We start from the raw sequence: 15,048 nt of genomic DNA on the forward strand, positions 1-15,048 counted from the left end.
TAAGGCATATTTTGCTTCTATCTCTATCACTTCTTTATCTGCCATTGAATGTGACTTCTTTGTGAAAGTAGGTGGTGGAGCTGAAAGTGGTGGCTTGCAAAGAGCTTCAGCCATTTTTGCATTTTCTGTGTCATTTATTGAATACCTGTTCTTCAATGGACTAACCACAGGCAGTGCTTTCAACATGACTGACGAGAGGTCTGAATTACGCCCTCAGGGCAGCGCTACTTCTTCATCTTCTCATTTTGAACTGTGGGCAACTGGATGCTACAGTGATTGACCATCTCCTTTTGAAGTGGTATTCTGAAATGGGAAGGCTAGGCTTTGGTTAGCTGGTTAGCAAGCTAGCTAGAGTAGACACCTCTGCAACAAAATACATGTTTTACATAACATTGTCACTGATATGTTGTAAGGTTAATTTTTTGCACAAAAATGCATGCCATATCTCACTCACTGCCCCTTTAAAGCAAAGACATAAAGCTTACCACAGCTGCCATGACCCGGATGTAAACCAGGATTGCTGTGGCCCCGACACTGAGTACCAGTCACTGTACAATCACTGTGCAATAACAGCAACATGGTCAACTAAAAAAAAAAATCTTACATATACTTCCTTTGAGATACATGTGAGTGGTCGGTCCATGGAAAGGAAAAAAGGAATTTAACGTTCCAGTGGTTGAATATACAAGTGAAGCACTTAGGGAGGTTGTCTGATTTAGTTGATTTTGAAAAGACTGAAACCATCTCACTGGGAAAAAAAACACAAGATGAGAAGAAAACGTTTTTAGCCTATTACTTAAAGTGCATTCAGAGTACAAGAAATGTTTCACATAAGCCTCTGGAAAGAGCACTTTTTGCCTCCTGCAGAGAAAAACAAGCAGGAATCACATGAGCATGCTACAACGCAATTACACAGAAATGTCAAACTGCTGGGCTTCTCTATGCTGTGACAATGCAATACACATGTATTGTGCAATTAGATAGTGTACAATACATCTGTTGATTTGGCTCCACCGTGCACATAAGAGAAGTTAGAATTGCCGCCAGTAATGGAGGAGAGATGTAGACATTCATTCAGACAAATGGGTGTCATTAGTGTAAACAAATGAGAGTGTAAGTGAGCAGACTGGCAGTCTCTAACAGCCTGTTCACTACGAAACACCAGGTCGGCTTTGGAGGGAAATCAGGTGGATTGCAAATCAGGAAGGCGGTGATGTCCTTCCACTGCAAAAAGGGATAAATTGGTGGACAGAACATCCATGATGACAAATTTGGTCTTAATGTGGAGGAACTCAAACACTGACGATGACAATGTACTACAGTAGTTACAGGTCAATGCCATCATAATAGTTAGCATGTATTTTTATTAATTCCCATGGTACCAAATTTTCAGGGACTGTACCGACCCAAAAATAGCTTGTGTGCAAACAACTGAACCAAGATGTCACTTAAATGATAAAAATAAAGATTGCTGTCCACTCAGATGCTGCTGTGATGGTCACTCAAATATTTAAAAAATCCCTTTGATGAAGTAATTGCTGTTGCTGAGCAAAGTCTTTTTGTATCCTCATGTTGTCATGACAGTAGATTTTCAGCATTTATTTTAATATGTTTTAAAGGAGAATGTGTAAACAACAGTCCAAACCGCTAGCTACAAAGCTAACTGAGCTAACTAGCTTAGGGCAGCTACAGCTAACAGCAGTTACTCTGGTGATATGCTGTTTTGTCTGTGGCCAAATATAATTATTTCTGCCTTTCACTAGCTAATGTTATGTTATCTGCTAATGCTAGCAGGTTAGCTAACAGCAAGCTAATGCTAGCTATCATTATTGTTGCAAACAATAGCTAGCTAACGTGCAGTATGCTGGTCAGATGCTATAGAACTCTATAGAACTTTTTTCCAAAAACAGGCAGCTGCCAAGACTGTTCATGCTGATGAAACACGGATACCACATGATACCAATGACTTAATAATTGACCAATTATGTAAATTGTCATAGAATCATTTTCTGTTAATCACCCTCATCATTTCAGCAGAAGTCAGAGCTTATGACGGATGAAAATAATTTACAAAGTTGTGAAACGGTTAAGAATAGCAGACATTACGACTTGGAGTGTACAGCTGCTCCAGCCGTGTGGAGCAGTAACTCAGGACACATGCAGGAGAAATCCATGAATGAGAACAACTAACTGTAGCATAAAGCCTATAATCCATGAGAGGGTTTCTCTGAATGCTCTCCTCTGCCATTACACTCAGACTGTTTGCTGCCAGCTCTTCATTATCCCAGGCAGGGCTTGAATACACACACATTATCCCTTTTCAACCTGCACGCCTGCGTCTGGTGTGTGTCTGTGTGTGTTTGTGCGTGTGTCTGTGTGTATGAGTCACGTCTAAGCTCCGCTATCGCAGAGGTCATGCGCTCCATAATAAGTGTTAGATGCTCACCTGTGTGCCTCCTGTGGATTCCTGTATGTGTGTGTATGTGTGTTTGAAGGAGATAGACCAGGGGGAATTACCGCTGTTCACAATGCAAAAGATGATTAACCCAAAGACTCACAAAATCAATCGTGTTTCTACAAGGTATGAGGTGTTAGGATAACGAATGTACACCTACACATGCGCGCGCGCACACACACACACACACACACACACACACACACACACACACACACACACACACACACACACAAACATCCTCATCACAGTGCTGTAACCATGGAGAAATCAGGAGAGAACCGACAGAAATGAGCACAAAGGTGAGGGGAAGATGAAAATGCGTTTGAATCCCTGACAAATGTGTACTGAGATGAAACTTAAAGTGAGACTTTTGGAATAATCTCACTTATTATTTACTTTCTATTTAAGTGGAGCCTTCTAACATTCTCCACAGTCTTCTTTAGATGTCAACAAGCCTCCATCTGCTTGAGAAATGAAGTTGAGCGTCAAAGTTTAGCAGTTGATGTAACGATCTCACCTCAGTGTTCGTTCAGAAGCTCTTCTAGACCTTTATCATATCACTAGATCTTCACTGGCAGATGGTGTTTGCTGGCAACTGAGCAAAAAAAATGAATAAATGGAAATTAGTGGGCAGAAGATCATGTGTAGCTGTCCACTTGAAAGACAGTAGCTGTTCCCCATAAAAGCAGAAGTATATTTGGACATGTAATATGGACCTTAGGTAAGACAGATCAGTCAGTAGAGGAACTAAGGATAAAAGATCAGGATACTGGAGTCCAGATTATGGGACCATCCAAGGTAAACACTACCAGTGTATTACTCTGGATTATGAGTTATGTTTGTTGACGTGGCAGAATTTTAATGGCAAAGCAACATTTTTGAAGTCCTACAGCAATCATTAGGATTAAAAAGTCATTTAGTTCTCTTAATGTGTTATTGTGTGATGTCGGACATGTTGCAGCTTTGAAATAAAAAGCTTTACTAATGGCCTGTTGTTGCTTTGCAGGATCAAGCATGAGAACATTGTGGCGCTGGAAGACATCTACGAGAGTCCCGACCACCTCTACCTGATCATGCAGCTGTGAGTCCAGTTTTCTTGTTCCTTTCTTTTGTTCTTTTTTTGTCAGTTTGTAAACAATGTCTATTAGACACCCAGGATAAAAACATGAACCTGAAAATGATCAGTGCGGCTACATTTTACCCTCTAGGCTACCCGGATACCCAACATAAGTAAATTTATGATGTAGGGATGATCTAATGCAGGGGTCTACTAACTACCCTAAGAGTCATTTTCAGGGCCCTCCACATGTTCAGAATTGAATATTAATTCAGGTGAATTGCTCTTGTACCATTTTTATTTTTTCCCATTCTTTCCGTTTTGAGTAATAATTGAATTACATAGCAAGACTGTAAAATGGAAGCCTGGAAATTGGACTCTTTTCTTTACATTTGCTCCTGTCTTTGCATCCTTTTAATGTGTACACTTGGTATGACCACCGGAACTTTGATATACTGCGGTCTACCTGACACAAAAGGTCTCACTGGGAACATAAAAGCAGGTTCACATGGAGGTGAAGGTTTTTATGGAGGTAAATTTGACTGCCTTCCTGTCTTATTTATAAGGACGAAGATGCGCTCCTCCAGTCATTTTCCTACTAAACATGCAGAGCAGTGTGGCTCAGTATATTTAGATTTAGAGTGTGTTGAGATTTAGTTGTTCCTCTGTAACAGAGGGCAGTCAGAGTTGTGGCAGTGTTTTCTGAGCTCAGTTGATGAGGAAGAGTACAATTTTCTATTTAGAACCTGATTTAATTAGATGGTAGTTTATGGAGAGATTTGTTAAAATTAAAATTGTATTCATAATTATTCATAAAACGCTGCGTACGATCCAAACATTCATCATAATCCATCTCTGTCTTCTTTCACACTTCTAACAATCTTATTTTTCTGCCCACCCACCCATCATTATACACACACATACACACATGCACTTTTCATTTCAGTGACAGCTCTACTGAGACACACACACACACACACACACACACACACACACACACACACACACAGACACACACAAAGCCCACCCGTCCTCCCACTCACACAGAAACACACCACACAACTACAAGGTCTCTGTTACATCAGTAGCATCTCTGCTTTGATGGTCAGCTGTAGAGGGAAGCAAGACAGCCCGTGGCTCACCCATGGGTGCCCTACTAACCTCCACGGCAAGGTTACGCACTGATTACATAAGATGAGAAGTTTGTCTGGAAGTTTGGCACTCATACTGGAAACATTTCAGTTGAGTTCAGGTGGAAGTCATTGCTGAGGATTACACAACAGTAGCTATGTTTACAACCTGTTGTCAGCGGATTATCTGTATCCGACCACACATCTTTGGATCCTTCGATTTCCAACATACAAAACTACAAGTTTTCCCTTGTGAAACTGTAAATCTGTAAAGCCACAACCTATTTAGTTGGGATTCAGGGAATAAACCCTCCAGTGTATGTTTGAAGGACAATAACAGCTAAGCCACAAGATTTTGTGGTTGCACCCAGTCATAATACTTAAATATGGAGGACACCAAGATTACAGCTTTGTGTATTTCATTTGTACTCATGCATTATTTCCCAACAAACCGCTGTATTGCTTTTGGAAATGGAAAAAAATATCTCAACAGCGAGCACTCTATCCATGTAAATAGACTAATCATAAAGCCCTGTGACCCAGCTATTGACTAAATCACAGTTCAGTGATAAAAGTCACTGATAGAAAGCAAACATTCATACAATATCTTTGCAATAATTACTGAAATTATCTAAAATATGTGTAGTTCATAATTACTTCATTTATGGCTTCAAATGATATGATTGCCATTAAAAATTAAGATTCAGAAGAACTTGTTTGACTTCTCCAGTTACTCCTAACGTTATTGAACTGATTATTGACATTTTCTGTGATCCAGTTCTAAAGGTCAGTGGTGGATTCAGGATGTTTGAGGGGCAGGGATGAAAATATAAAAGGCACCAGTATGCAGAAAGTTGATTTAACATTTATTGTGAAATAGTTAGAAATCCTGGTTAAGATTTGAAAAATGTATTATGTGATTCTACTACTGCACCCGTTTATAAAAAACTAAACTATGAAATTTCAACTGAAGTTCATCCAACAGGGCTCTTCTGATGCATGTTTTTTTTTTCAAACATTAGAAAAAATGTTGGATGATTGTTAAAACTTGCAGATTTTAGCATGAGTTAAGACTGACATGTTTTTTAAAATGCCCTGAACTAAGTGGACTAGTAAACTTAAGGCGTCACAGCAAACAGTGCAGCATGTGTTTTAAGGACAAACAACAGGGACTTCAAATCAATAGCCGAGCAGACAATTAACAGTCACAGTCTGTAGAGGCTTACAGCGTGTCGCAAATTGAATAGTAACAGCTGTGGAGGAAAACTGGAGGAAACGTGTCAGTGTTAGTGGCAAAGTGCTAAAAACAGAGATCTACTGTAGCTTACAGTAAATAGGTTGTTGTGGAGCTGTGGTACAGTAGTGACATTCCCGGTATTAGGTTTTGGCCCCTAAATAGGTCACCGTGACATAGTTAAGTCAGACCTCATCTGATAATGGTCGTTGTAGCTGACATCACTGATATTTAATGGTACCTCAGCAGCAGGCAGATTGGTGCATTGTGACATTTTCAGCCAAGGCCAAACACACTCATCTAAAAAAAAAAAAGAAAAAACAACTGCCTTGTGTCTGCTGTGGATGCACTGTAAGGATTAAGGCCTTAGGTACACTATGTCCTTGTTGATATATGCTTCAGGGGTGATAGTATTACCTCAGATGAAAACATACTTATTTGTAGCAGAGCTGTGGTCAACCAAAAGCAAAAAAAAAACAAAAAACAAAACCTTAAATCCATTCTTCTTTAAAGTAACTTTTACTTAACACCAGTCATTGTGGCAGCAGTTGTTAAAATGTACTGAAACAGCAACACAAATAGAGGTTGAGGTTACAGTCCACTTTTAAGCCTGGAATTTAGTACCAGTATTCGGAGGTACCTTGTTCTGTACTTCACGCTCTCTGTAATAACAAAAATGTATTTTCCATTATAAAAGTGAGTCAAAACTAGAACATCTTACACACCACACAAAATAAAACCCCTTCCTACCTGCCTCTCCCCTCGCAAATCTGTTTCCTCAACCTCCAGCCTGTCACAGTCTGTCAATCGGGCAGAAAAACAGTGGAAAAAAATACCAGTTATCTACAATGACAACTTTTACAACAACTGACCATGATGATGAAGTTCTTAACGCCTTACTTACATTGTTATTGTAAATAGAGGGTTAAACTTCTTTAGCACTGGCTGCTTCGATGATGTAACTCAAAAATTTCAACTTCAGAACCGACTCCAAGTTACACAGTCTTAACACAGTATCTGAGCAGAATTTGCCACACATTAGCTATTGTTAGCCACCTTTAGGTACAGGTTATTGTAAGGATGTAGTAGCAAAACTGAGTTGAACAAAATTGCAGTTTGTTGTGAGGAAAAATGTTATTATTTCCTCCATCCAAAGCTACCTACTGTTCTAAAAAACACTGGTTCCCAGCTAGCTAAATAGCTGACATAGTAGTGATAGATGGTCACTTTCCACTCACATGGAGCACATATATGGATCACGTCTGTCCACTTCTTTTCACTTGAATGTTAAGTTAAGAAACGCTTTAAGCCTTTCGCAGAGCTGGAGTTCCTCCAACATGTCTGCTGAGAAATGTTACATCATCTGAAATCCCTCCGCTGGCCAGACTTCAGTCAGAGGTCTTATGCCGCTTAAGCTATTTGACTACAATCTTTTGATCGGAGTGTCCTGTTGTAGTGAATAAACTAGTTAACTGAGCAACCGTCTGTTGGTTACATTTACTAATTTTGGTTTCATGAGAAGGAAGTGATAATCCCTGCTCAGTCTTTACCTCACCCTTAAATCACTATATGTTTAAGACAGCTATTCTTTTTAGTATAAATGATTATTCTATGGGCATCAAGGCTACTAATTGCACTCTATTAGAGGGAAATAACCCCACTGACATTTGAATGAAAGTGCGATTACTGCCAAAATTACACATTACACATTTTATTAAAATGGATCTCATCACTTTGACTGGAGGCTTTACTGAAATATTACTTGCTGGTATTGATTTAAAATGTAATAACCTTACTCGGTTTATGGGCAGCAATTGAGCTTCCTACTGCTGTTTATGTACTTGTTTCTGCTATACTTTATATCACACAGTCAATAATTCATCATCCCAAGAGGTTTTTACAGCCAAACCTGCAGTTCCAGTTCACTGCTGTCACTGTGCTTTTGATGCCAGTAATTCTGATAGATTAATTAAATTGATTTTAGCAATGCAAAATGCTTTAATGCTCAAAAAAGGGTGACACAGACTATTGCAAGGAAGACCCTACCTCCGCTTCTACAACCTCCTGTACACCTCTCTCTATCCTCGCATCTGTCTAACACCATCTGCTCTCCTCTTCTTTCATTTCATACCTCCTCTCCTCTCTTCTAACACCTTATTTCCACCACCCTCACCTCTTGCCTTTTGCCTGCTCACTTGCGTTTTTCCTTACTTCCGACCCCCCCCCACACTACCATCTGTTCATGAAATATCTGTTGCCATAGTTACAGGGTTAAAGTACCACCAGGGTTATAACATTTTAAAGATGACCTTGGCCAGCAGGTTACATTATCAGGTCGAGAGCTTTATTGTGAATTTTGTGTGAAATATCGCAAAACATAAAAAAAAAACGAAAATTGGTGGATTTTTATCAGTATGGATTTACCCCTTTCTATTTCACCGTTTAAGGATAAAACTGTTTCAAGTGATTGCTAACAAGGCACATCACTGTTCTGGACACTGCGTGTTGCTCTGACACAAAGTGGCAAGAAAAATCAAGTAATGCAGGTTTAAAGCCGCACTCATGAGTTCAGTTCTAAGGAGCTGAATAGAGAATGAATATCAGACTTACATTTGAACACTGCTCCAGGTTAATTCTAATGTTGCTTTGCATCTCTCAATAACAACCTTATAAAGTTAGAAAATTTCTAAAGAAAAAACGATTAACGCAGCTTTATTTTTATACATATCTTGAGCTTATTGATCATCTAAAGCATTATACAGAGCCCCCTACCTTTGTGATTTAAATTATTTCGTATTTTGCATTTTTGAATGTTCTCTGTGGCTTATGTTCAGGCTGAGAATCAGAGAAAATGCTTCAGTGTGAGAAACATGTTAAAATATAGAAGACTTAGTTCAAAAGCGTCAGACGAGAGCGTGGTTAAGACTCCCTTTTCATCTGTCCTTGGTGCTGCAGGCTGTACTTCCTAAAGCGCTGCACAGTAGCTTCATCACTATACAAGTGATCTGCTGTAACATGAAGCAGTTGTGTCCATCATTTGCTCTAAGTGGTGACAGCAGGTTGTTCTATCTAATCACAAATTTCAGCAGTGGTTCAGCAAACATTAAAGTGGGGCTTTCTGCCACATGAAATTGTACCAATCACTACTGTAATAATAACCTCATTTGTTATAATTGTGTCATTTATTGAGATGTCAGGGTTTTATGTGTTGTTTTTTTTTCTCATCAATCTCATTTAGGAACAAGGAGTTATGAATATTTTCTGTGTAATTGCAGTGTGGCAGATCGATGCAGTCTGACAGTTTCCTTCATTCCCGTTCACCACAGCTTGTCTTACGTAACCTCGACCGCAGGGAGGCAATCAGTCCATGCTGCTATGGAAATCGATGCAACAGAGTGCAATGTGGGCCTTATATTGACGTTTGTTTTGTGAATTGTGTATTAGAAAATATAAAAATGCTTGTAGTATAGAGAGAAAACTGGCCTCTAACAAATCCACAAGAAAGTGCATAGCGTCTGACTGTGAAGAGGCTGTCAGTAAACCTTAGACAGTATTTTAAGTATCTGATCTTTGTTTACATCTTCATTCAAAGAAAAGGTTTTATCATAACCAGCAATTTATCTGAATCGTGCAGTGTTTTACTTATAAGACTCAGTAAATGCATGCAGGTGAAAACATGTTATTCTGAGCACATCAGATGTATATGATCTAATCAAGGCCCCTCAGGTCTCTTACAAGAGAATGGTGGCACTTTCAAGTGGCACTTTCAAATTAAACCAAACTAAATATATTTGTATATTTGGTGCAATTGTGTCATGACAATATGATCATAATGTTTCATCATTTAACAAGAGTTTCTGGTAAATTTGTCTGGAGTTGTGTCTGACGCAACTCACAACATAAGAATCCTTCTCATTCCTTTGAAAATCAGTGTAATGAACTGAAAATTTTAGAAAATGTTAATATTTTATCTCTATTTAGTCTAATTCTGTCTCAGAGAATGTGTTTAGCTTAGCTACAACACTAGTTAGATCACCTAGTGAATTATTAATCAATTTGATCTTCTGTATATGCTTTTAGTCCTTTTAGTCTTTTTATGCCTTGTCCACACTAGTATGGATATTTTTCTAAACAGCTATTTTCCCCTTTGTTCAAAAAATCCTGTGCACACAACCTTCGTTTTACAAAGTGATACTTGCATGCCCGGCTAGTAGGTGGCAACAAAGTCTACATCAACGATGCATAAAATAACAGAGAAGAACATTGTGAGCTTGCATATTGAACGTTGGTGGTTGTGACTTAAAAACATAAACAGTATTTGCAAATGTTACATTTCCATTCAGGTATTAAACAGGTATTTCCTTACCTTTGATTTAAGACCTTTCTGGCACTCTGCTCGAGGTGCAATGGACAAACAGAAAGGGAGATTAATTAGTGTGGACAGACTGCCAGTGGACCAGACCAACCCAGGAATGAATGCAAGAAGTGCCCAGATAAGATGTTAATTGATCTGTTGCTTAGTAAGTGTCTGTGTTAGTCAATTTATGTTTACACAAATTAGGAGTTTAATATAATTATTGTGATTATAGAGTTTACTTCAGAGTTTCCACAGTGTTGCCCTAATCTGATTCAAGTGGCTGTGTAAACAAAGATCGACTGGATCGGAGAAGCTAACCGGAGGTGTCAGCGCAGCCTTTGGTTAGACTTCCGTCTCTCCACTGTGATTAGTTTGTCAGGTCCTGAGACTGTAATGGCTCTTCACCCTGCTGTGTGAACAGCATGTATCACACATACACACATGCTCGGAAATAAGGCCTCCTGTCAGCAATAATGCGCCGCCATCGCCTCGAGAGAATGATACGGCAGCCTGGGTCGGTGGAGAGATGGATGAAGGGATGATGAAAAGGAAGAAGAAGGGAGAGGCGTGTTGCAGCAGATGAAATGGAAAAAGTGAATATCATCCATCAGTAGTTGGAAAAGAGATGAATCTACTTCAGAAAATTTTTTGTGCTTTAAGAAACCTTCAGTGGATGAGAATTTATGATGATGAGCAATGATGAGATCTTTGTTATTGTTATTTTTGTTGTTTAATTTTAGATTACAGGTCTGCTCTTGTCAACTTAGCTCTTCTTCTTATGTCACTTAGCATTTCTTTCTGTCATAACATACAGTGCAGGGTGTCCCCCAGAAAACTTGCTAAACCTGGTGGTAGGCTGGAAGGGTGGCCCCTCAGAGTGATTCCAAACTGCCTTAAACTGCATTAAATCAGTGTTAAAAGTTAATTGGAGGGCAGTTTCATGCTTTGGGAGCCAGTAAACCACCAATTATGGCCTCATGCCCCATATGCTGCAGTGATTGACAAGCCTACATGAAAACAGTGCAAACTAACTATTGGATATTTCAAAATAGATATTTCATTATAACCAGTGACATATATTTACATTAGATTCAGTGTGGCATTCTTTACATTTGCTTCTGCTTGCTGCCGTATTGATGCTGGTGCGATGGTGGAGAGACCCAACATCAGGGTTTAGCACTATAAGTAGTGCAACGAGCTTCAATAAAAGCTCTGGTAGAGGATCCCTGTGTCACCTAAAATTGAAACTAACTTTATTAAAACAGCTACCGCCATAGCTTATCTAACGCTGAATTTAATAGCAGTGTTTTACGACTTAACTACTGTGAAATTAGAGCACTTACATTGTTAATATTTTCATGTAGTACAAAACAAAACAAAACAAGACTAACAGTAATTGGTCAGGTAAAGCCACACTCTGAATTTCTGGTCCACCAACTAATTTTTTTCTGCTGTTTCCCATCACGGCATGGGCAAGGCTGCTCTGCCACTGCAGCCGATGACGATGCTACATCCATGCTAGCTGCTTCATCGATCCGCTGCACTCCTGGTCAACAGGTGAACAAACGTCCCTTTGTTCGTTCGACTTCGGAAGAAAAATCCAGCGTTTTTTGTTTTTTTTCTTTGTGACGTCCTGTTATGTTCAATCACAAGTAGCCTAGTTTGCGTGTAGTGACCATAGCAGTGGTTTGTGGGGTGTTAGGTGATGAAAAAGACACCTGACCTCAGACAAACCTATTTTTAATAAATGAATAAACAATGCTTAGCCTGGCGGTGGGAGATTTAAGCCTGGCAGGCTGCCTGAAGTACATGATCATGTAATCACGTGTGTGTCTGTTTTAAAAAAAGAAAAATTTAGATTACTGATTGCCAAATCTCATTTATCTGCTTCAGCTTTGCCAAATCTCATTTATCTGCTTCAGCTTCAAGGTCTCGTTATTGTGCATGGTGGCTCACTGTCGTGATTTTCTTGGACACTTGAGTAGAACAAAGCTATCATTAATGTTTTTCATTTATTCAGTAGCGTGGGATAATGAGGGTTGTAGTCTTAAGTGTTAAACAAACACCATGATGAAAATGTTCACAGACAACGTGATGTATTGAAGTTTTATTCATGTTGCCTTATATCACTACAACTTCCTTTCCCACTCTCCGTCTCACTTCAAGATGTTCTAGTGACAGGCGACCAAATGAATCTCACCACAACTTGAATAAACCAAAGGTCTCGTCTTTTTTAAACATTAAGATGCAGGAATGTCACATAATATATGTTTAATAGGCCTTTGTGGTACAATAGCATTATCTGAAATGTGCAATATGTAACTATTAGCCAGTTTACTCAAATTCATACTCCAAACAAACAGGGTGCAGCATATCACCAGAGAAAGTGCTAAGTGTTGCTAATTGTAGCTGCCCTTAGCTAATTAGGTAAGTTAGCCGTGCAGCTGGCAATCCAAACAGCAAGCTGAGAGTGTTATTATGAAAAAGGACGGGCCGCAGATAGCTGGTTAGCGTGCTAGTTTTTAAGGATATCTCTGCAACACAACACATGGATGCCTTTGATATAATGTCAGAACTCTTATTTCTTCACACTCTGTTCATAAATGTAGTTATTTTTTAAATGTTTCAAACTGAAATCCTTACATATTGCCCCCCTCAAACAGCATACAATCAAATCAAAATTTAAAAAAAAAACTACAAACAACAAAAATAATAGACTGAGGTCTCGTAAACAATTAAAACAAGTCGTTTTTGATAGGACCTGTGCAGTATGACAAGTCAAAATGTCTGCTGTGAAAAAGGACTATTACATAAGGTCAGCAAACTTCATGTACCAGTGAGAATAACAGTGTTAGTGTGGCAGGGAATGGAGGTGGAATGAGTGGGGAGGCAGCTGGCTGAAGCGCTGAGGTATGGCCGGAGAGACAGGAGCAGGGTGGATGAGTGAGAGGGGATGGCGTGGTTAGCTGGAGACTGCTGGTGGATGACGGGTTTGAGAGCAGGCATGCGGGCTGGTGAGTGTAGTCCGGGAGCACAATAGAGATGAGATAACAGCAGGAATAGGTCACGAAACAGAAATCACTGAATCACTAGAACACAGGTACACAAGGGAGAGGTGAAGCATTAACCACCACGGGAGCTGAGAGACGAGGAGCCGGGGTGGATATTCTGAGGCGCGATGAGCTTGATGGAAGGACGGCGTGCGCAGTCAGCAGGGAGCCAGCAGCCGGGGGAGAGAGGGGAGGAGCACAACACCCACATCACACATAACACAGGGAAACACAAGAGACTCTGAGGAAGGGGAACACAGGGAAACATGAGGGAAAACTAGAGTCACAGCTGTAACTGTGACATATGAGGCTGCAGGTACGATGTTGATCTCTACCAGCGGATGAGCAGCAGATGTTGTGCTAACCTTCGCAAAGCTTTAAAGTGCTGGTACAGACAGCACCCTCTCTATTTCAGTTTAGCCAAGTCAGGTGAAATACGTTTATTTAGTCCATATTTTATTGATTGTGGTGGGTACACATTCAAATAATCATATTGTGATTATTTTGACACATACTGCAAATGTGTTATGATTCACAAGTAGGGAGTAATTACCCTTTTTCATCACAATTTCCATTTTCACTGACAAACCTAAAAAAAGTCTGATGATGTGTTATCTGATGTGGTCTTCAAAAATCTGGGGAACACGACCTGCAGGCCAGAGCATCTCTGCAGCGCTACACTTCTTCATTATAATGCTCTTTTGTCATACATTTTACCTCTATTAAAACATTGCAGCTCCTGCCATTTATCTGTTGCACTCGGCCATAAGGCAGTTTTGTTGACTTGAGCGGCCCTACGTTGCATTTTGTTGCTGTGCTGCGCGGTACTGTCAGTTCAGGTGGGCATAAGCTGCAGGTGCCAAATTGAAACCCGACCAGTACAAACCATGGCTGTGTTGGTCAGCCCTGCAGCCCAGCTACTGAGAGCACAGTATGCACCCACACAGTGCTCAGAAGAGGTTTAATCTGCTAAAAAAGTTGAAATACCTGTGTGCTCTATGTGCAGAAAGATATTATGATTACCATGAACGTTTGTGTCTCCTGACTGCATGTGCGTTCTTGATTGTACGTAGATTGGAGCTGTGTCTGAAATAGTACCCTGGTTCACTCAGTCACCACCTGTAGTTTACTCTATAGTGACCTGTTAATTAGGACACCAGACACTTTTTTATCGTTGTTTTCACTTATCTTATCTGCGTCTGAATTATGGGATTGTTATCAGAAAATCATGCCACGTACAAAGTTGATTCTTAAAACATCTGAAATATTGTCCACACAAGCACTGTTGAAAGAAAATAAATGCCATCCATGTGAAAATATACAAAAAGTCAACTGAGTGAAGGACTTGCCCAACAAGAAGGGGGGTGATAATAAACCCAAAAGCCACATTGGCCAGTTAGAAGCCTGTGGCGCATGAGGAAGAGGGGAATCATATGTGTGGAGGGATAGCATGGTTGAGGTATCCCTCAATATCACACTGGATTATAATGTTAGCACAGCTTAAGGGAATGTGGCTGTGGAGTCCTTCCAGTTCAAGTTGATGACATCTTGGCTCTTCTCATAGAGCCATACCCCTCTGAGACGAGGTGAGTTTCCTCATCCAGGGAGGATTTAACCATCGTCACGTAAATGAAGCAGATATGCACTGGGCCTCAGAGTGTACATACCATAAACACTGCTTTGGCTCTATTGTGAAATTTTTAATGCCGTGATATACAGCTTACATTGTACACTCAAATTACATGATGGACAGTAAACCTAG

At 39.9% G+C, this 15,048-nt stretch overlaps 1 protein-coding gene across 4 annotated transcripts in view; it reads left to right on the forward strand.

Moving 5' to 3' along the window:
• Positions 1–15,048, forward strand: part of camk1da (calcium/calmodulin-dependent protein kinase 1Da) — a 63,627-nt gene that overhangs the window by 27,994 nt on the left and 20,585 nt on the right. For all 4 annotated transcript variants that reach the window (XM_037122160.1, XM_037122161.1, XM_037122162.1 and 1 more), the window contains one exon: positions 3,465–3,539. In XM_037122160.1, the coding sequence (XP_036978055.1) occupies positions 3,465–3,539 (75 nt within the window). The remainder of the gene's footprint in view (positions 1–3,464; positions 3,540–15,048) is intronic.

This window comes from Acanthopagrus latus, chromosome 14 (assembly GCF_904848185.1).
Source record: "Acanthopagrus latus isolate v.2019 chromosome 14, fAcaLat1.1, whole genome shotgun sequence".
NCBI lineage: Eukaryota > Metazoa > Chordata > Actinopteri > Spariformes > Sparidae > Acanthopagrus > Acanthopagrus latus.